Below are 23,587 nucleotides of genomic sequence, written 5' to 3'. Positions count from 1 at the left end.
GCAGTAGCCTTTTCAGTAGTTGCAGGGGCAACAATCTGGATGATTGACTGATCCGGCAATGTAACAATAACCAAAACAGCCTTGCTGTTTTGGTACTGCGAACGGCTGAATGCTAGGGGAAACTACAGCCGTAATTTTTCCCGAGGGCATGCAGCTTTACTGTATGATTAAATGATGATGGCATCCTCTTGGGTAAAATATTCCAGAGGTAAAATAGTCCCCCATTCAGATCTCCGGGTGGGGACTGCTCAAGAGGACGTCATTATCAGGAGAAAGAAAACTGACATTCTACAGATTGGAGCGTGGAATGTCAGATCCCTTAATAGGGCAGGTAGGTTAGGAAATTTAAAGAGGGAAGTGGATAGGTTAAATTTAGATATAGTGGGAGTTAGTGAAGTTTGGTGGCAGGAGGAACAAGACTTTTGGTCATGTGAATACAAGGTTATAAATACAAAATCAAATAGGGGTAATGCAGGAGTAGGTTTAATAATGAATAAAAAATAGGAGTGCGGGTAAGATACTACAAACAGCATAGTGAACACATTATTGTGGCCAAGATAGACACAAAGCACATGCCTACTACAGTAGTACAAGTTTATATGCCAACTAGCTCTGCAGATGATGAAGTAGTTCATGAAATGTATGATGAGATAAAAGAAATTATTCAAACAGTGAAGGAAGACGAAAATTTAGTGGTCATGGGTGACTGGAATTCAAGTGTAGGAAAAGGGAGAGAAGGAAACATAGTAGGTGAATATGGATTGGGGCTAAGAAATGAAAGAGGAAGTTGTCTAGTAGAATTTTGCACATAGCATAACTTAATCATAGCTAACACTTGGTTCAAGAATCATGAAAGAAGGTTGTATACATGGAAGAAACCTGGAGGTACTAAAAGGTATCAGATAGATTCTATAATGGTAAGACAGAGATTTAGGAATCAGATTTTAAATTATAAGACATTTCCATGGGCAGATGTGGACTCTGGCCACAATCTGTTTGTTATGAACTGTAGATTAAAACTGAAGAAACTGCAAAAAGGTGGAAATTTAAGGAGATGGGACCTGGGTAAACTGAAAGAACTAGAGGTTGTACAGAGTTTCAGGGAGAACATAAGGGAACAATTGACAGGAATGGGGGAAAGAAATACAGTAGAAGAAGAATCGGTAGCTTTGAGGAATGAAATAGTGAAGGCAGCAGAGGATAAAGTAGGTAAAAAGATGAGGGCTACTAGAAATCCTTGGATAACAGAAGAGATACTGAATTTAATTGATGAAAGGAGAAAATACAAAAATGCAGTAAGTGAAGCAGGCTAAAAGGAATACAAATGTCTCAAAAATGAGATCGACAGGAAGTGCAAAATGGCTAAGCAGGGATGGCTAGAGGACAAATATAAGGATTTAGATGCTTATCTCATGGGGGGTAAGATAGATACTGCCTACTGGAAAATTAAAGAGACGTTTGGAGAAAAGAGAACCACTTGCATGAATATCAAGAGCTCAGATGGAAACCCAGTTCTAAGCAAAGAAGGGAAAGCAGAAAGGTGGAAGGAGTATATAGAGGGTCTATACAGGGGCGATGTTCTTGAGGACAATATTATGGAAATGGAAGAGGAGGTAGATGAAGATGAAATGGGAGATATGATACTGTGTGAAGAGTTTGACAGAGCACTGAAAGACCTAAGTCGAAACAAGGCCCCAGGAGTAGACAACATTCCATTAAAACTACTGATACCCTTGGGAGAGCCTGTCCTGACAAAACTCTATCATCTGGTGAGTAAGATGTATGAGACAGGCGAAATTCCCTCAAACTTCAAGAAGAATATAATAATTCCAATCCCAAAGAAAGCAAGTGTTGACAGATATGAAAATCACTGAACTATCAGTTTAATAAGTCACAGCTGCAAAATACTCATGCGAATTCTTTACAGACGAATGGAAAAACTGTTAGAAGCTGACCTTGGGGAAGATCAGTTTGGATTCCGTAGAACTGTTGGAACTCGTGAGGCAATACTGACCCTACGACTTATCTTAGAAGAAAAATTAAGAAAAGGCAAACCTACGCTTCTAGTATTTGTAGACTTAGAGAAAGCTTTTGACAATGTCGACTGGAATACTCTCTTTCAAATTCTGAAGGTGGCAGGGGTAAAATACAGGGAGTGAAAGGCTATTTACAATTTGTACAGAAACCAGGTGGCAGTTATAAGAGTCGATGGACATGAAAGGGAAGCAGTGGTTGGGAGGGGAGTGAGACAGGGTTGTAGCCTCTCCCCGATGCTATTCAATCTGTATATTGAGCAAGTAGTAAAGGAAATGAAAGACTTTGAGGTTCGCCGATGACATTGTAATTCTGTCAGAGACAGCAAAGGACTTGGAAGAGCAGTTGAACAGAATGGACAGTGTCTTGAAAGGAGGGTATAAGAAGAACATCAACAAAAGCAAAACGAGGATAATGGAATGTAGTCGAATTAAGTCGGGTTATGCTGTGGGAATTAGATTAGGAAATGAGACACTTAAAGTAGTAAAGGAGTTTTGCTATTTGGGGAGCAAAATAACTGATGATGGTCAAAGTAGAGAGGATATAAAATGTAGACTGGCAATGGCAAGGAAAGTGTTTCTGAAGAAGAGAAATTTGTTAACATCGAGTATAGATTTAAGTGTCAGGAAGTCGTTTCTGAAAGTATTTGTATGGAGTGTAGCCATGTATGGAAGTGAAACATGGATGATAAATAGTTTAGACAAGAAGAGAATAGCAGCTTTCGAAATGTGGTGCTACAGAAGAATGCTGAAGATTAGATGGGTAAATCACATAACTAATGAGGAAGTATTGAATAGAATTGGGGAGAAGAGGAGTTTGTGACACAACTTGACTAGAAGAAGGTATCGGTTGGTAGGACATGTTCTGAGGCATCAAGGGATTACCAATTTAGTATTGGAGGGCAGCTTTTGTAAGGTACCTCAATGCAAATGTCTACTCCTTGCAGATCAATTTGCAATCTGTGTTTGGAAACTGATTGACATGGCCCATCATTCAATGACAACAGCAACTCCAGTTGGGTTTGAAGCCAATTGTTTTTGTTGACAAACCATAGTACTCATTTATGATCCCTGTCAGTTTGGATGTTGTTATGATCACTGTTCTTTCACTATGTCAAGTGCTATCAGTTATAGAACATTTCTCGTAGACACATTGGACAGGGTGTGTTGATGTGACAATAACTGGTCATACACATGTCTAGATGTGATAAAGTCTTTCTGCTATTCTGTTACATCTCCACATTACTGCGGCGATTCAGTTTTTCTCTGTTATCACTTAAATCATTGGTAGAGACTCACATGACTGCCTGGTACCATTTTGACACCAGTGTGTTGCGGAGGGCACTTTACGTGTTGACGGGCAGTGTATCAGCAGTGCGCAAGTAGCAGCATTACTGCAATTACTAGGATATCTTGTATTTTAATAACTGTTTAAATGTTGTGTTGAATTGTTTGTGCTCTCTGTAGATTAGTTCAGACGTTCTTTGCACAACAGATTTTAGAAAGGATAGGGACTGCAACTGCTGTGTTCAGATGCGGGCTTAGTTGGCGTCCCTTCACTCGCAGCTTCAGGTAGTGTTGGCTTCGGTCACACAGCTTGAGGCTGTTGCCAATGGGCATCACTGTGGGGGTCCGGATGGGGGTTTGTCGGGGATGGCCAGCTCGTCCAACGCATCCCCCAATCGGACTACTGCTGTGGCTGCCTGGGATACTGCCCACATTGATGCTGACCCCTTACCCATGGAAGAGTGGGAGGTCATCTCGAGGTGTGGCAGGGGGTGAAATACATTCTGGAGGGCTGAACGGAAGGCCTCTCCAGTTTGTCTGACAAACCGGTTTCAGGCTCTGTCTCCGGCTGATACTGATCTTCGGCCGAACATGTCCTGTTCCAGAGGTTGCCCCTGAGTCTGCAAGATCCAGGCAGTTGCAGAGGGTAGGCTTAGTGGTAGTTGGGAGCTCCAACGTCAGGCGCATAATGGGGCCCCTTAGGGATATGGCAGCAAGAGAGGGGAAGAAAACCAATGTGCACACCGTGTGCATACTGGGGGGAGTCATTCCAGATGTGGAAAGGGTGCTTCCGGATGCCATGAAGGGTACAGGGTGCACCCATCTGCAGGTGGTCTCTCATGTCGGCACCAATGATGTGTGTTGCTATGGATCGGAGGAAATCCTCTCTGGCTTCCAGTGGCTATCTGATTTGGTGAAGACTGCCAGTCTCGCTAGTGGGATGAAAGTAGAGCTCACCATCTGCAGCATCGTCGACAGGACTGACTGCGGACATTTGGTACAGAGCCGAGTGGAGGGTTTGAATCAGTGGCTGAGACGGTTCTGCGACCGTGTGGGCTGCAGATTCCTCGACTTGCGCCATAGGGTGGTGGGGTTTCGGGTTCTGCTGGATAGATCAGGAGTCAATTACACGCAGCATTCAGCTACACGGGTAGCAGGGGTTGTGTGGTGTGGACTGGGCAGTTTTTAGGTTAGATGGCCTTGGGCAAGTACAGAAAAGGCAACAGCCTCAAAGGGTGCGGGGCTAAGTCAGGACATGCGGGGACCAAGCAGCAATCGGTATTGTAATTGTAAACTGTCAAAGCTGCATTGGTAAAGTACCGGAACTTCAAGTGCTGATAGAAAGCACCGAAGCCGATATTGTTATAGGTACGGAAAGCTGGCTGAAACCAGAGATAAATTCTGCCAAAATTTTTACAAAGAAACAGACGGTGTTTAGAAAGGATAGATTGCATGCAACTGGTGATGGTGTGTTTGTCGCTGTTAGTAGTAGTTTATCCTGTAGTGAAGTACAAGGTGCATTCAAGTTCTAAGGCCTCCGAATTTTTTTCTCCAGACTGGAAAGAGATAGAAACATGCGCATTGTTTTAAAATGAGGCCGCGTTCATTGTCAATACGTCCCAGAGATGGCAGCACTGTATGGCAAATGGAATTTTACCGCCAGCGGCGAGAATTAGAACTGTTTTAAATACTTAAAATGTTTTAAATACTTAAAATGGCAACGTTTTCCTTACTTGAACAGCGTGCAATCATTCGTTTTGTGAATTTGCATGGTGTGAAACTAATTGAAATTCATCGACAGTTGAAGGAGACATGTGGTGATGGAGTTATGGATGTGTCGAAAGTGTGTTCGTGGGTGCGACGGTTTAATGAAGGCAGAACATCGTGTGACAACAAACCGAAACAACCTCGGGCTCGCACAAGCCGGTCTGACGACATGATCGAGAAAGTGGAGAGAATTGTTTTGGGGGCTTGCCGAATGACTGTTGAACAGATCGCCTCCAGAGTTGGCATTTCTGTGGGTTCTGTGCACACAATCCTGCATGACGACCTGAAAATGCGAAAAGTGTCATCCAGGTGGGTGCCACGAATGCTGACAGACGACCACATGGCTGCCCGTGTGGCATGTTGCCAAGCAATGTTGACGCACAATGACAACATGAATGAGACTTTCTTTTCATCGGTTGTGACAATGGATGAGACGTGGATGCCGTTTTTCAATCCAGAAACAAAGCGCCAGTCAGCTCAATGGAAGCACACAGATTCACCGCCACCAAAAAATTTCGGGTAACCGCCAGTGCTGAAAAAATGATGGTGTCCATGTTCTGGGACAGCGATGGCGTAATCCTTACCCATTGGGTTCCAAAGGGCACTACGGTAACAGGTGCATCCTACGAAAATGTTTTGAAGAACAAATTCCTTCCTGCACTGCAACAAAAACGTCTGGGAAGGGCTGCGCGTGTTTCACCAAGACAACGCACCCGCACATCGAGCTAACGTTACACAACAGTTTCTTCGTGATAACAACTCTGAAGTGATTCCTCATGCTCCCTACTCACCTGACCTGGCTCTTAGTGACTTTTGGCTTTTTCCAACAATGGAAGACACTCTCCGTGGCCGCACATTCACCAGCCGTGCTGCTATTGCCTCAGCGATTTTCCAGTGGTCAAAACAGACTCCTAAAGAAGCCTTCGCCGCTGCCATGGAATCATGGCATCAGCATTGTGAAAAATGTGTACGTCTGCAGGGCGATTACGTCAAGAAGTAACGCCAGTTTCATCGATTTCGGGTGAGTAGTTAATTAGAAAAAAAATCGGAGGCCTTAGAACTTGAATGCACCTCGTAGAAGGGGATAGTTCCTGTGAATTATTGTGTGTGGAGGTTACACTCAACAACCAAGCTAGGTTAATAATTGGCTACTTTTACCGACCTCACAACTCAGCAGCATTAGTGGCAGAACAACTGAGAGAAAATCTGGAATACATTTCACATAAATTTTCTCAGCATGTTATAGTCTTAGGTGGAGATTTCAATTTACCAGATATAGACTGGGACACAGACGTTTAGGACGGGTGGTAGGGACAGAGCATCGTGTGACATTATACTAAGTGCACTATCCGAAAATTACCTCGAGCAATTAAACAGAGAATCGACTCGTGGAGATAACATCTTGGACCTATTGATAACAAACAGGCCCGAACTTTTCGACTCTGTAAGCGCAGAACAGGGAATCAATGATCATAAGGCCGTTGCAGCATCCCATATGGAAGTAAATAGGAATATAAAAAAAGGGAGGAAGGTTTATCTGTTTAGCAAGAGTAATAGAAGGCAGATTTCGGACTACCTAACAGATTAAAACGAAAATTTCTGTTCTGACACTGACAATGCTGAGTGTTTATGGAAAAAGTTCAAGGCAATAGTAAAATGCGTTTTAGACAGGTACGTGCCGAGTAAAACTGTGAGGGATGGGGAAAACCCACCGTGGTTCAACAACAAAGTTGGGAAACTACTGCGAAAGCAAAGAGAGCTTCAGTGCAAGTTTAAATGCAGCCAAAACCTCTCAGACAAACAGAAGCTAAATGATGTCAAAGTTAGCATAAGGAGGGCTATGTGTGAAGCGTTCAGTGAATTCGAAAGTAAAATTCTATGTACTGACTTGACAAAAAATACTAGGAAGTTCTGGTCTTATGTTAAATCAGTAAGTGGCTCGAAACATCATATCCAGACACTCCGGGATGATGATGGCATTGAAACAGAGGATGACATGTGTAAAGCTGAAATACTAAACACCTTTTTCCAAAGCTGTTTCACAGAGGAAGACCGCACTGCAGTTCCTTCTCTAAATCCTTGCATAAACGAAAAAATGGCTAACATCAAAATAACTGTCCAAGGAATAGAAAAGCAACTGGAATCACTCAACAGAGGAAAGTCCACTGGACCTGATGGGATACCAATTCGATTCTACACAGAGTCCATGAAAGAACTTGCTCCCTTTCTAACAGCCATGTGCCGCAAGTCTCTAGAGGAATGGAAGGTTCCAGATGATTGGAAAAGAGCACAGGTAGTCCCAGTCTTCAAGAAGGGTCATCGAGCAGATGCGCAAAACTATAGACCTATATCTCTGACGTCGATCTGTTGTAGAATTTTAGAACATGTTATTTGCTCATGTATCATGTCGTTTCTGGAAACCCAGAATCTAATCTGTAGGAATCAACATGGATTCCGGAAACAGTGATCGTGTGACACCCTTGTTCATGAAACCCAGAAAATATTAGATACAGGCTCCAGGTAGATACTATTTTCCATGACTTCCGGAAGACGTTCTATACAGTTCCACACTGTTGCCTGATAAACAAAGTAAGAGCCTACGGAATATCAGACCAGCTGTGCGGCTGGATTGAAGAATTTTTAGCAACCAGAACACAGCATGTTGTTCTCAATGGAGAGACGTCTACAGACATTAAACTAACCTCTGGCATGTCACAGGGGAGTGTTATGGGACCATTGCTTTTCACATTACATATAAATGACCTAGTATATAGTGTCAGAAGTTCTGTGCGGCTTTTCGCAGATGATGCTGTAGGATACAGAGAAGTTGCAGCATTAGAAAATTGTAGCGAAATGCAGGAAGATCTGCAGCGGATAGGCACTTGGTGCAGGGAGTGGCAACTGACCCTTAACATAGACAAATGTAACGTATCGCAAATACATAGAAAGAAGGAGCCTTTATTGTATGATTATATGATAGCGGAACTAACACTGCTAGCAGTTACTTCTGGAAAATATCTGGGAGTATGCGTGCGGGACGATTTGAAATGGAATGATCATATAAAATTAATTGTTGGTAAGCGGGTACCAGGTTGAGATTCATTGGGAGAGTCCTTAGAAAATGTAGTCCATCAACAAAGGAGGTGGCTTACAAAACACTCATTTGACCTATACTTGAGTATTGCTCATCAGTGGGGGATCCGTACCAGGTCGGGTTGACAGAGATAGAGAAGATCCAAAGAAGAGTGGCACATTTCGTCACAGGGTTATTTGGTAAGCGTGATAGCATTATGGAGATGTTTAGCAAACTCCAGTGGCAGACTCTGCAAGAGAGGTGCTCTGCATCGCAGTGTAGCTTGCTGTCCAGGTTTCGAGAGGGTGCGTTTCTGGATAAGATATCGAATATATTGCTTCCCCTTACTTATACCTCCCGAGGAGATCACAAATGTAAAATTAGAGAGATTCGAGTGTGCACGGAGGCTTTCCGGCAGTCATTCTTCCCGCGAACAATGCGTGACTGGAACCAGAAAAGGAGGTAATGACAGTGGCACATAAAGTGCCCTCCGCCACACACCATTGGGTGGCTTGCGGAGTATAAATGTCGATGTAGATGATGTAGATGTAGTAGTCATCAGAAGGGTCTGGGCCAGAGGAGGGAGCGTTATGATCTGTGGAATGCTTCCATGGCACTTCCTGGGGGATCTTGTCATCCTGGAAGGCACAGTGGATCAGATCACTTATGCATCTATCCCTGAGGACCACAACCATTTCAACCCTTACACTGCTGTGTGTCTACCAAACACTAGAAGAATAAAATTTACCAGCAATGATTCAAAAATGGTTCAAATGGCTCTGAGCACTGTGGGACTTAACATCTGAGGTCATCAGTCCCCTAGAACTTAGAACTACTTAAACCTAACAAACCTAAGGACATCATACACATCCAAGCCCAAGGCAGGATTCGAACCTGCGACCGTAGTGGTCACGCGGTTCCAGACTGTAGCGCCTATAACCACCTGGCCATCCCAGCCAGCCCAGCAATGGTCATCCGAGATAAAGCAGATCTGTGTTTCATTGCTGGGCACAGTGCAATGCCATTCATGAGCCATTTCTTTGCATGACCGTGGCATCAAGCAAAATACAGCCATCTGTGTTAAGGTGTTAGTTGTAGTTTATATTTGGGACAGTAATTCCTTAGTCCATCTGTTGCTAGTCTCTGATCAGTGGTGTAGAATGACAGAATATTACAGGGAGCCAATTACTTGTTCTCAGACAGCAGGCAAAAGTGTGAGGGGATTACAATGGCCTTGGCACACAATATGGTGATCATCACTTGTTGTGGTCAGAGGTGACCAAATGGAACCTTAACACTGAGTACATGAGTCCACACATTTCCATGTAGTCCAACGTTGGGCCACTGTCACATCTGAATTCCCCTTAAATCTGGGTAGTGCATGATTTGACCAGCGTGCTAAATGGTGACTGACAATGAGATCCATTTCACACTCTGTCAGGTGCTGTTTATAATGTCTCATCCAAGTATGTGGTCCTTCACAGTGATTCAATCAACATATGATGCTGTTCATGCCCCTTATATGTACTACTAGGCATGGTTACAACATAAATCATGAACAACACTAGTGCACTCTGGTGGCCACATTACCTGTCACACAGAATTGTGACTCTAAATGTTTATGTACCAACTGATAGTGTGTATGTGAACAAAGTTACACTGATATTCTACCGTGCCTTCTGGATGCCTCTCATTTTTGTTAGGCAGTGTTTATCGTGCTATTTGAAATACTCAAATGAACTAAAAATTTATCCTCATGTAATGTGTGATGTCTTGTCCAATCCTTTAAATATTTTGAGCAGTAAATATTGCCTAGATAGATTTTTATGCTTCCATCTGCAACAGACACTCTAATGGTTAAGGTGATATAATTATTTTGAAATCTATTTTATGTCAGAAAGCAGTAAGCTGCTGAGATGTTTATTTGGTTTATGGAAACTGTCTTCTGGTTACCTCTATTTACCAAAAATAAATTATTGTGATGTTTCTTGTTTGGGATGCATAAAGATAACTGAACTAGGGTACATAGCACAGTCATTTTATTTCTGACATTCATTATAATGATTATCAACTGGTTTTCCTAGTAGTGAATTCAGTGTTGGATAATTACAGTATTAAAATCGATAAGGAAGAACATTTCAAAGAAGCAGTAAACAGGTTTGGTTTCCTTGAACATGGACCATGAAATTCTCCTGATTTCAGTTAGCTCATATGAGACATCTTTGATTTCTAGAGGAATGTTGTGTCATGGATGTTCCATATAGTGCACTTGGTACTGATTTGCCTTCAACAGATAAATAGTTGATTTATACAACAAAGCATTACTACTGAGTTCTGCAGAAACAGAAGTTATGTATTTGCAGCAAGTTAATGAGGAGGAGTGGCATCTACAAATACAATTAGTGGACCCTGACACCAACTGAGGGGGGAGACTGGAGAAGAGTTGAAGAAATTAATATATTTCAAAATAAAAGGAGATGGAATTTTGTTTGAGAAGTTGCTGAGTAGTGGCTTAAGTTTTTTCAGTGGACATACTGTTGAAATTAACATCCTAATACAGAGAAAAAATGTAAAGAATCCCCAAAAAGTACTACACAGACACAGTGTAAAGAGCCCACCACAGATCGCAACTGATTTTGAAGCTGAGGAGGATGTATTGTGGTTTATAATGATCTCCCAAAGCTTTCAAGTTTTGATCAACTCTGGTGATAACTTTGATAGGGGTTTCAATCAAATGGAAATCTATTTGTAAAGTTGAATTGCAAGTAAACTGAAAGATTAGATTTTATTGTCCTGCACATTTAGATCATTAACGGAGGATGACATGCACAAAATGAGGATATGGGAGGAAAGGAATGTGTCCTTTCTAAAGGAACTATCCAAGCCATCAACCTATAGTGATTTGGGTGAATTGTGAATAAGCACAATCGTGTGCCTGGAAAAATAAGTACAATGGCCACTTCCCTCAAAGGAATTAGAAAAATTAACATCCTGGCTCATGATTAAAACTACCAGCTTGACCAGCAGAAAATGTTTTGACACAGATTAAAAAATACTGGAAACAGATGAAAATAGAACAAGACAGAAATATAATATTGTAAATCAAAATGAATTTCTTAAATGTCATCATAACATGCTTCATATGTGCAGGTGGTGCATAGCTGCTAGAAAAATCATAAATCAGTTAAGTTACAGTTCATGACCAGCAGAACTGTATCAATATATAAAGCAAGCATGACAGTGCTGAAGATTGCTGTAAATTATGGATAACTTTGAATTCTACTGTGGTGCTTATCATTGACATATATTTATGAAATTTAGTTTAAATGAGGTACAAAAGTTGTGGACAGACACAATAAAAAGACACACACATAGCTTTTGGCCACAGCCTTCATCAGTAAAACACACACACACACACACACACACACACACACACACACACACACACAAAAGCAGGCAACACCTCACACACACCGAGCGAGGTGGCGCAGTGGTTAGACACTGGACTCGCATTCGGGAGGACGACGGTTCAATCCCGCGTCCGGCCATCCTGATTTAGGTTTTCCGTGATTTCCCTAAATCGCTCCAGGCAAATGCCGGGATGGTTCCTTTCAAAGGGCACGGTCGCCTTCCTTCCCCGTCCTTCTCTAACCCGATGAGACCGATGACCTCGCTGTCTGGTCTCCTTCCCCAAAACAACTAACCAACCAACCTCACACACAACTCCAGCATCTCAGGCCAGGCCAAGATGTTGGAGTTGCAGGTCATGTGTGTGCTGAAATCTATACGTGAGTATCTTTCAATTGCGCCTGCCTGCAGCTGGGCCAGCTGCCCTGTTTCCATAGTTAGGTCAGGTTATGGCACTCCACTTTGCTTATGAACGCCTCTAGTATGAGGTAACATGCATAGTTGATTGCCAGAAACATCCAGTCTGACCAAAGTAATATTCATCCTATCCCAGTGATTTCCAATGTGTTTCCTAGGCTCTGGGTTGAAGAATAAAAAAAATTTCAGTTCAGAGAGCTACTGGTGAAACAAAAGGCTGCCACTTGGAGAAATCCAGGGCTGATGAAGCTGCCTAGCATTTCATTACTTTAATGAAAGGCATTTTGTTCCATCTGAAGCCATATTTGAGCTAGTCATACATTTGGCCAACAGTTTAAATCATCTCAAAACTGACCGCTATGGCTTCTTACACTGTTTCAACTATCCGACAGAAGTCATGTTTTCATTTATCATGTATGCATACAACTAATGGAATTTTCCATAGATTAACTGAATCAAAGCAGAAAGCCTAATTACAGGCCACACAATTCGCTATGCAGTTCATACTGCCTTAAAAACTCTGAATGTTTTCAATATATGCCAACATGAACATGACATGGACTGGTCTCTAAAATGTAATATCTTACATGTAGTCTACATTTATAAGATGAAAGTACTGCTTATGGACATACATCATCAATTTGCATCTCCTTATTGTGAAGTTTAAGCTCATACTTCTGTTGAATTTCAGACATTGCCCGTTTCTTCTCTTCCAATATGTCACCTATTTGCCTAGAAGAACAAAAATGAAAGAAGTAAATACTTAAAGGATCTTGGAAAATTCCATCACATATCTGAATACATAAACAGCCATGTAATACAACTGTCAGAGACGTAACAAAAACAATTATTCCCATAAGTTCAGTAAATTGAGATGGCTACATCTTTCTAAGTCATGATAGATTTGACTGATGAGGGAATGGAATAGGGGTATAAATACACTCTGGTTTATCACCTACTGTATTATTCACATCCAACAATAATGAACATAAAAAGTGGAATATATGTTAATAGAGATTAAATCCCTTACAGAAAGTTCCTTGATATGTTTCCTCTACAAACTTCATAAAGTAGGTGGGTTTACCTGTTTTGATGCTGCTCTTTCAAGTCTTGAACTGATGTATGAGCATATAATTCTAGCTGGTGACACTAATATAAATTTCTACACAACAGTTCTTCCATTGTGAAATTCAAGCAGATGGTTTCATCTTCAAAAATGTCACTATTTCAGCTTGGTTGTACCCATCATACTAACAGCAATCACACTCTCACAGATATATTTGAAACAAACTCCCCAGGCAGAGTAATTGATACCTCTCAAATATCTGAACCTGGAAAGTCCACCAATGACATTATTTTCCTGATGTACTCCCTACAGTATCCCAGAAAGAAACCATAAACTGACAACATACTGAGACTTCAAACACATTAACTTATCCGATCTTGCAATTGAAGCACAATAAGTAGTTTGGGGGATGTCTTCCACTCCCTTTTCAGACATAAATGAAAAACTTCATGGTTTATGAAAAAACTTACTCAGCAATATTGGCTAACTGAGGAACTAAAACAGTTCATGGATCTCAAGAGAACACACTGAAAACCTGTGACAAATGCAAAACTCAGACATGGCCTTACATAAACCACCAACAGAAGTAGACCAGCTATTCCAGGGAAAAGCCCTGCACAGCATTGGTATTATCAAAATGAATGCTGGAGCTGATCTCCTTGTCCCAGCTGAAGAACTAACCAAGTACTTCACATTACCTAAATCCACAAATGAACTACAAAGGAAATGATTGTAGCCACAAAAAACTCTGTCTACAGTGATATTATTTCAATACTGTTAAGAAAGACATTGTGTGTTTTGGATGAGCATCTGCTGGACATGATGGCATCACAATACAAATGATGAGGCTTACCATTGATCCACTACTGCCCTCTATAACAGATACACTGGAACCTCACTTAACGAGCACCTCCCATAATGTGCAATTTGGACATAGAGCAAAACAAATTGTAAAAAAATTACTCACTTAACAAGTGATGTTTTGCATAATGAGTGGCGGTGATTTAGAGTGATGTCACCAGCTGTTCATGTGTTGTGAGGGAAACATCCAACAATTTGGACACTTTTCATTGTTGCGGTATATGAACAAACTCTTTAGTACATACTGCAATCTGGGTTTAGCACTCTTTCTGCTATCATCTTAGTACAGCTTGTAATCACACATTTTTTTAAAACTTGTGTTCATAAAGTGATTTTTTGTGTGCCAATTTTAATAACTTTCATGTCCTTGAAGATAAAATGTCAAGAAGATGACCATAAGAGAAAGAAAATGGCCTTAGAAATGAAATGTAAAACCACTAAAAAACGTGACTGTGATGTGAGCATGGCGGATTTCGCATGCACATACAATCAGTGTACGTCAACTATTTGCACTATCCTCAAGAACAAGGACAAGATTAAGGAGAGAAATGCTGCAAAGCGAGAGACTAGAGTATCTAAACAACTGTTTCGTATTCTGGATGATACTGAAAGGTTGCTCCTTATATCAATAAATGAAAATCAATTGCAAGGCAACACTATAAACAGGAACATAACTTGTGAGGAGATGAGAATGATTTTTCCCAACCCCATTAAGAAGATGCCAGGATCATCAGCAGCCAAAGAAGTGTTTAAGGGAAGCTATGGGTGGTTCAAGAAGTTAAGAGAAGAACAAGCAACCACAGCATTGTGAGGTACAGCAAAACAGCCAGGTCCAACACAGACAGCAGAGAACTTCATCAGCAACTTCAAGATGCTCATAGATTCTGAGGGTTACCTGCTGCAACAGGTTTTTAAGCGTGATCATATGGGTCTGTTCTGGAAAAAGATGCTGAAGCATACCTTTATAACAGCAGAGGAGAGTGCATTGCCCATTCACATGCCAATGAAAGACAGTCTCACACTGTTATTCTGTGCCAATGCAAGTGGCACCTTGAAAATTAAACTGCTGCTTGTTTACCATTAAGAAACCCCATGAGCCTTCAAGAAGTGTAAAGCCCAGAAGAGCAAGTTAAATGTGATGTGGAGCTCCAACAACAATGCTTGGGCGACACATGTTTTTTTTTGTTTTGTGTGTGTGTGTGTGTGTGTGTGTGTGTGTGTGTGTGTGTGTGATTGAAGTATTTGGTCCTTTGGTGAAAACAATATTTGCTTGAGATGAATCTGCCACTCCATGTCTAGCTTGTTATGGACAATGGTCTTGCCCATTATCCAAGCCTACAAGATCACTTCCTTGAAGAATTTCAATTCATCAAGATCCAATTTCTGCCTCACAACACCACTCTGTTACTCCAGCCTAAGGACCAGCAGATTATTTCTGACTTTAAGAAGCTCTACTTTAAAGCACTCTTCGAGCATTGCTTTGATTTGACTGAAGCTACAAATCTCACTCTCGGAGAATTTTGTAAATATCACTTCAACATCATTGGCTGTGTCAAGATGCTCAATAAGGTATGGGAAGGGGTTACGAAGAGAACTCTCACTTCTGCTTGGAAGAAGCTCTGGCCAGAGTGCATTGTTGAACGTGACTAAGGCGTCTGAGTCACCTGTGGAACGTGTAGTCAATGAGATTGTGTCTTTGGCCAAGAGCATGGGACTATAAGTGGATAACAATGATATTGATGAGCTTGTGGAAGATCACAGCCAAAAAATGGCCACTGAAGAGCTTATGGAGTTGCAGTGTGTTCCACAGCAGGAAGTTGTGGAGAGAAGTTCTTCAGAGGAAGAGGAGGAGGAGGAGGAGGAGGAGGAGGCTGTAACAGCAAAGCAGCAGTCTTCTGGCACAAGAAGAGAAATGCTGAAATCATGGGAACTGGTTGTATCACACATTGAAAATCGTCACCCCAATGAAGCAGTAGCTATGGGTGCTACAAATTTATGTGATGATAATGCTGTGTCTCCTTTTAGAACCAAGTGTTGAAGCGTCAGCAAAACAAATGACTATAGTTAGCTTCCTAGTAAAAAATAATTAGTTCTGTATCACAAATAATGAAGTACATAATACTGTATGTATAATTTTCTTTGAATAAATGGCATGAATAAGATAAATATTTTAGTACTTTTTCTGGATGGAACACATTATCATGTTGTTGTTGTGGTCTTCAGTCCTGAGACTGGTTTGATGCAACTCTCCATGCTATTCTATCCTGTGCAAGCTTCTTCATCTCCCAGTACCTACTGCAGCCTACATCCTTCTGAATCTGCATTAATTTATATGGGATAAATTGTTTCGCTTAATGAGTGTTTTGCACTACAACTAACATTCTGGAATGAATTACGCTTGCTATGCGAGGTTCCACTGTATTTTCAACCACTCCTGAAACACAAGTGTTTTCTCTGAGGCCTGGAAACATGGATTAGTTAAGCCGCTATCGAAAGAAAACATTGTCACAGTACCCTCTGATTATTGAGCTATTCACATCTTCCTGCATTGCCAAAGGCCTTAGAATAAATAGTCCATGACCAGCTAACAAATGACCTAATTAAAACAACTTACACAAAATACAAATCAGGTTTCCATAAACACCACAGCACAACATCTACCTTAACAAAGATAACATGTATGGACAAGAGGTAACTAACATCTGCTTCTTCATGTGTTTCTTAGACTTCAGCCAAGCCTTTGACACTGTTGATTTCAACACTTTGCTTGCCAAACTTAGCAGCCTAAATTTCTCGCTAAGTGCAGTGCAATGGTTTGATTCATACCTGATGTCTCTCCTGAAATTTGTCATATCTGGCTCCATAAAATCACAATGAAGGCAGCTAGTATCAGATATCTCACAGGGTTTGGTATTAGGTTCTGTACTCTTTTCATCATATGTAAATGATGTGTCATCAATTGTGACATATTGCAAATACCACATGTACGCTGATGACCACCAGTTGTGTCTTGCAAGTGCAAAAGCAATAGCTATCAAAAATCTCAATACCAACCTGTGCACACTACCAAAATTGGCACAGGATATATGGCTAAAGCTCAATTCTTCAAAATTCAAGCAGTACTGGATGGTCACTCTAGGCTCATTAGCCTAAAATATTGGGAATCTAAATGGGACAAATACCAACTTCCCTCCTTCAGAAAAAAAGTCTAGGATCTGAATTGGATCAATCATATAACTGCAGTGTTTGAGAAGGCATCAGTATTTCTCTATGCCTGATAAAAATATAAAAAGCTCTTCCCTCTTGACCTGAAAAAGAAACTTGTACAAACACTTACACCTCTGATTATTGATTAGAATGATGTTATCCTGCAAGGCCTTTCTTAGGAAAAGTCAAGGGACCTGGAACTTGTTATGAATGCCCGTTTTCATTATATCTGTGATGTTTGACTCTTTGATCATATTTCACCATCACAGGCACACCTATCCTGGCTGTGTGCAGACAAGCGCAGATATATCTATACCCTTCACTTTTCTACTGTCTTATCAGTGAACATTGCTCCTCATTGCCCCTCTTATCTCTCCTCATCCTTAATCCCCATGTCTGAACAACATGTCAGAAAAAATTGTTCCCATCAGAGTAAAATCTTTTCTCTCCCCCTCTGTCATTCAGTAATTTTCTCAAAGTTCTTCTCAGTAGGAGGAACACATCTCTAGGAGAGGCATATTTCTGTGCATGCAGTGCAAGCATTACTTGCTGTATGGAATATATTAGTCACTATAAGTGAGTTTTTAATATTTAAATTATAATAATTATTTCACAGTTCTTACTTTCTTCCTTTTGAACTGACAGTTAATTTGTGTGCTGCATGGACACTCTCTTGTAGTAGTTCTTGAAACATACAAGCAAGGCACTGTCGTAGTCTCAACTCCCATTTTTCTGTTTGTGACATCACGCCAAATTCGTGTGAAACATGGATAAATGCACACAATAATAAGACTGCATTTAGTAAGTTTTCTCTTCTGCTATCTTGAATTCATCAAAAAATAGTGACTTAAGTGACAGATGAATGTTACCACTGTGTCTGAACGATATTTTAGCATCATTTCACAAAATGAGTGAATCCAATAGTAGTTGTTGTTGTTGTTGTTGTGGTCTTCAGTCCTGAGACTGGTTTGATGCAGCTCTCCATGATATTCTATCCTGTGCAAGCTTCTTCATCTCGCAGTACCTACTGCAGCATACATCCTTCTGAATCTGCTTAGTGTATTCATCTCTTGGTCTCCCTCTACAATTTTTACCCTCCATGCTGCCCCCCAGTACTAAATTGGTGATCCCTTGATGCCTCAGAAGAGGTCCTACCAAGCGATCCCTTCTTCTAGTTAATTTGTGCCACAAACTCCTCTTCTCCACAATTCTATTCAATACCTCCTCATTAGTTATGTGATCTACCCATCTAATCTTCAGCATTCTTCTGCAGCACCACATTTTGAAAGCTTCTATTCTCTTCTTGTCTAAACTACTTATCATCCATGTTTCACTTCCATACATGGCTACACTCCATACAAATACTTTCAGAAACGACTTCCTGACACTTAAATCTATACTCAATGTTAACAAATTTCTCTTCTTTAGAAACGCTTTCCTTGCTATTGCCAGTCTACATTTCATATCCTCTCTGCTTTGACCATCATCAGTTATTTTGCTCCCCAAATTGCAAAACTCTGTTACTACTTTAAGTGTCTCATTTCGTAATCTAATTCCCTCAGCATCACCCGATTTAATGCGACTACGTTCCATTATCCTTGTTTAGCTTTTGTTGATGTTCATCTCACACCCTCCTTTCAAGACACTGTCCATTCCGTTCAACTGTTCTTCCAAATCCTTTGCTGTCTCTGACAGAATTACAATGCCATCAGCGAACCTCAAAGTTTTTCTTTCTTCTCCATGGATTTTAATGCCTACTCCAAACTTTTCTTTTGTTTCCTTTACTGCTTGCTCAATATACAGATTGAATAGCATCAGGGATAGGCTACAACCCTGTCTCACTCCCTTCACAACCACTGCTTCCGTTTCATGTCCCTCGACTCTTATAACTGCCATCTGGTTTCTGTACAAATTGTAAATAGCCTTTCGCCTGTCTCATACATCTTCCTCACAACATGGTAGAGTTTTGTCAGGACTGGCGCTCCCAAGGCTGTCAGTAAGTTGTAATGGAATGTTGTCTACTCCCGGGGCCTTGTTTCGACTTAGGTCTTTCAGTGCTCTGTCAAACTATTCATGCGGTATCATATCTCCCGTTTCATCTTCATCTACATCCTCTTCCATTTACATAATATTGTCCTCAAGAACATTGGCCCTGTATAGACCCTCTATACACTCCTTCCACCTTTCTGCTTTCCCTTCTTTGCTTAGAACTGGGTTTCCATCTGAGCTCTTGATATTCATACAAGTGGTTCTCTTTTCTCCAAAGATCTCCTTAATTTTCCTGTAGGCAGTATCTATCTTGCCCCTAGTGAGATAAGCCTCTACATCCTTACATTTGTCCTCTAGCCGTCCCTGCGTAGCCATTTTGCAATTCCTGTCGATCTCATTTTTGAGACGTTTGTATTCCTTTTGCCTGCTTCATTTACTGCATTTTTGTATTTTCTCCTTTCATCAATTAAATTCAGTATCTCTTCTGTTACCCAAGGATTTGTACTAGCCCTTGTCTTTTAACCTACTTGATCCTCTGCTGCCTTCACTACTTCATCCCTCAGAGCTTCCCATTCTTCTTCTACTGTATTTGTTTCCCCCATTCCTGTCAATTGTTCCCTTATGTTCTCCCTGTAACTCTGTCCAACCTCTGGTTCTTTCAGTTTATCCTGGTCCCATCTCCTTAAATTCCCACCTTTTTGCAGTTTCTTCAGTTTTAATCTACAGTTCATAACCAACAGATTGTGGCCAGAGCCCACATCTGCCCCTGGAAATGTCTTACAATTTATAATCTGGTTCCTAAATCTCTGTCTTACCATCATATAATCTATCTGAAACCTTATACTATCTCCAGGGTTCTTCCATGTATACAACCTTCTTTCATGATTATTGAACCAAGTGTTAGCTATGATTAAGTTATGCTCTGTGCAAAATTCTACCAGGTGGCTTCCTCTTTCATTTCTTACCCCCAATCCATATTCACCTACTATGTTTCTTTCTCTTCCTTTTCCTTTTCTCAAATTCCAGTCACCCATGACTATTAAATTTTTGTCTCCCTTCACTACCTGAATAATTTCTTTTATCTCATCATAAATTTTATCAATTTCTTCATCATCTGCAGAGCTAGTTGGCATATAAACTTGTACTACTGTAGTAGGTGTGGGCTTCGTGTCTATCTTGGCCACAATAATGTGTTTGCTATGCTGTTTGTAGTAGCTTACCCACAATCCTATTTTTTTTATTCATTATTATATCTACTCCTGCATTACCCCTATTTGATTTTGTATTTGTAACAAACTTGTTGCACACAATGTGAAGAAGAAATTTCCAAAACTTGTGCAAACAACTTTGAATTATTCAATTTATCTGGTAAAACCTTTGTTAGATTATTGGTTTGAACTTAAGGATTTGGACAAATTCATTTTGAAAAATCCACAAAATTGGGACACAACTGTTATTAATGAAGCATGTGAATTTCTCTTGCTGTTATGAGATTTTCAATTTAACTTGATTTTGTGTCTGTTTGAAGGACTGTTTTCTCTAACATATGTCACATTTAACACTGTGCAGTCACAATTCTTAGACATTATATTTTGCAACAAGGAAGTGGACGACTTGAAAGAAAAGCCACATGCTAAGAGATGCAATGGCTTTGAGAAAATATGATGCAAAATTAAAAGCATATGTGATACTCCAAGGAACAGAAGTAAGAAACATGCACAGAAACATCTGTAAATTATGACTAATGTGGATGTACTTCGAAATATTAGATATTATAATCATGCATTTATGCATCAAATTTGTTTCACTGCCCGATTGAAATATCAGACTCAAAGTTCTCGTGCTTTGCAGACGTGTTTCCTGAAGAGACACTGAAAAATTATGGACAATATATGGGATGATTTTTTTATATTGGCAGGCTAAGGTCTGAACTGAATGCTATGTTTATGTCGCAACATTTTGAAGACAAGTTTGTGAGAGAAATATAAATTTTCCTGTATTAAAATGGTCTTTACAGTGGACTTCCAGAACCCTATAAACTCTGTGAACTGATATTAGCCATACCATCTAAATCTTCATCAGTAGAATAATCATTCTTGGTACTGGAAAGAATAAAGACCTCCATTAGGAATGGCAAAGACAAAGTCATCTGCCTTCACTGCCCAACATGTCCATAGAAAAGGATCTGCTGGTACAGATGAAAGTTCAAAACTCATTTTTTGGTGATGTCACTGAGAACTTGTGGTTAAAATAACTGCACAGTGGAGTTCCATTACAGATAAAACTATGTTAACATTTACAGGATATGCCACTGGACTCTGCATTAATCTCCCATATTATTTTGGAGAGCTGAATAACATCTCCAGCTTCAGAACACAGCAACAATAAGGAATACCACTGTGCCTAAATGCACTCATTACCCATTTTACATCCTTCTTTCCAACTAGATCTTTGTCATTTCCCAAAATATTTAGCTGATACAGTGTCCTTAAATTTAATTTACGCAGAACTCAATATGCCAGAAAACTATTTTGTACACCACTAAATTACTTTTATATCTGCCACTATCATTATTGTTATTATTGTCATTTATTTTTATTATTATTATTACTATCACTATTGTCACTATTAGCAGCAGCAGCTACAGTAGTAAAAGTACTGACAGTATTAACTTTATCAGTTCATAGTCAGTATATTTACTCACATTGCCACTTCAGATGCTCAGATCATTTTAATACAATTTGTCATGTTTGAAATGTTGTTACTTATGTAATTATGATATAAAAAGATACTGTATGTGTGGAAGCCTCATCCAATGTAAGAGAGGACCTGATGGCCCTATCCATATCACATTAAACTAAGTAAATAAGCAAATGAAATAAAGCAATGTGTGGCATAGATAGGTCACATCGACCACACAAATTACAATCTTTGGAACATTAACCCTTCTGACGAGCTGCCATGTTTAATTCAGTCTGCCTTTGTACTTCATGCAGTGTTCATGTGTATCAGCCTTTAAGGTAAAATATATGTATATATAGAAAATTTGGGAACTCTTTATTATGTATATTATGATCTGTATCCAGGATCCCATATTGGTGACCCCGGACAAAAGAGTTCAACGTCTTCTGCGACTTCCGCATCAGTCGTATAGAATCCACAGGTTTCACATCCAGCACCATGGCTACATCACTGAACATTCTTTATGAAGATTAAGAGACCCAGCTTTTATGACCAGGCCAACACAACCTTTCGCAGTCAGTTATTTCACAGCTAATGGACAATGACCTATGACCTTCAACAAGGATAAACTCTACTTTAGCAATTCCACAATAGATCGAATGTCTCATTGGGTGGAAGCCATCCCCTTACCCAACATCGCAGCAGAAACTGTGGCCAAAGGATTCGTTTCTTCTTGGATCACTAGGTTCAGTTGCCTGTCCACCATCACAACCGACCAGGGTCGACAGTTCGAATCTGCACTTTTTACGATTCTCTGTAATCTGCTATTAAAGAGATCCATATGACAGCCTACCACCTACAAAGCAACAGGTTGGTGGAATGATGGCACCACACCCTTAAAACTGCACTCAGGTGCCACAACTGTCTCTGGTCCAAGGCACTTCCTTGTGTGCTGCTGGGCCTACATTCTACATTTAAACTAGATTTACATGGGACAATTTCCGAATTTGATTTCAGCAAAAACCCGGTTTTACCTGGGGAACTAATTCTCCCCCAAGATCCCGGGGATTCCCCTCCTTCCCAGACTTTATCGGAAGGATGCGTGCACACTTTAGAAACACCCGGCTATACCAACCTGTCAGCCATTCCCCACCTGACACTTACGTGCCGACCGCACTCAGCACTTGCTCACACATCATGCTCAGGGATGACTCTGTCAGACAACCCTTACAACCCCCTTACCTTGGCCCCTTTGAAGTACTCCAGAGGGGTGAGATGACGTTCGACATTATGATAAAAGATCGCCCACAAACCATTTCTCTACACAGGCTAAAGCCTTCCTTCGTGGCCTCTGACACCCTCTGCCATCCCAGTCGGGCTACCTGAGTGCATGTTGTTTTGATGAACCTGCTAATGAGTCTGTTCAACCTACAGTTGGGTTTTCTCTGTCCATCAAGTCACCACCGCAGTTTGCGGGTTCCTCAGGCATGTCATCATCATCCCCATTCACAGGTTTTGAAAACATTTCAGGTACTAGCGATGCGGATGCCCCGTCCTTCATTTTGTGCTGCAATGTGCCACCTGACCATGTCAATGACCTGTCGATTATGGTGTTCGATAATCGTGTGCTTGTACTGGTCACCGACAGCACAGACGTGACCCTCACCAGAACTCACCGTCAAGATAGTTCACAGCTTGTCCCTCCCACAAGAGTGCGACCCGTCATGTGTTCAAGCTCTCATCTCTTCGGATGGTTCACAATGAATTCAGGGAAGGCACGCTCACACACCGCCTCCT

The 23,587-nt window shown here is 40.8% G+C and overlaps 1 protein-coding gene across 1 annotated transcript in view; it reads right to left on the bottom strand.

Moving 5' to 3' along the window:
* Positions 1-23,079, bottom strand: part of LOC124776140 (cilia- and flagella-associated protein 57-like) — a 115,092-nt gene extending 92,013 nt beyond the window's left edge. Inside the window, exons 1-2 of the mRNA XM_047250977.1 lie at positions 23,033-23,079; positions 12,618-12,717 (exon numbers count right to left, since the gene is read on the bottom strand). Coding sequence (XP_047106933.1) covers positions 12,618-12,717; positions 23,033-23,079 — 147 coding nt within the window. The remainder of the gene's footprint in view (positions 1-12,617; positions 12,718-23,032) is intronic.
* Positions 23,080-23,587: the final 508 nt, after the last annotated feature.

The sequence above is a fragment of the Schistocerca piceifrons genome, chromosome 2 (assembly GCF_021461385.2).
Source record: "Schistocerca piceifrons isolate TAMUIC-IGC-003096 chromosome 2, iqSchPice1.1, whole genome shotgun sequence".
Classification (NCBI taxonomy): domain Eukaryota; kingdom Metazoa; phylum Arthropoda; class Insecta; order Orthoptera; family Acrididae; genus Schistocerca; species Schistocerca piceifrons.
Note: the sequence above shows the minus strand (reverse complement) of the source record. Positions and strands in the feature narration are given on the sequence as shown.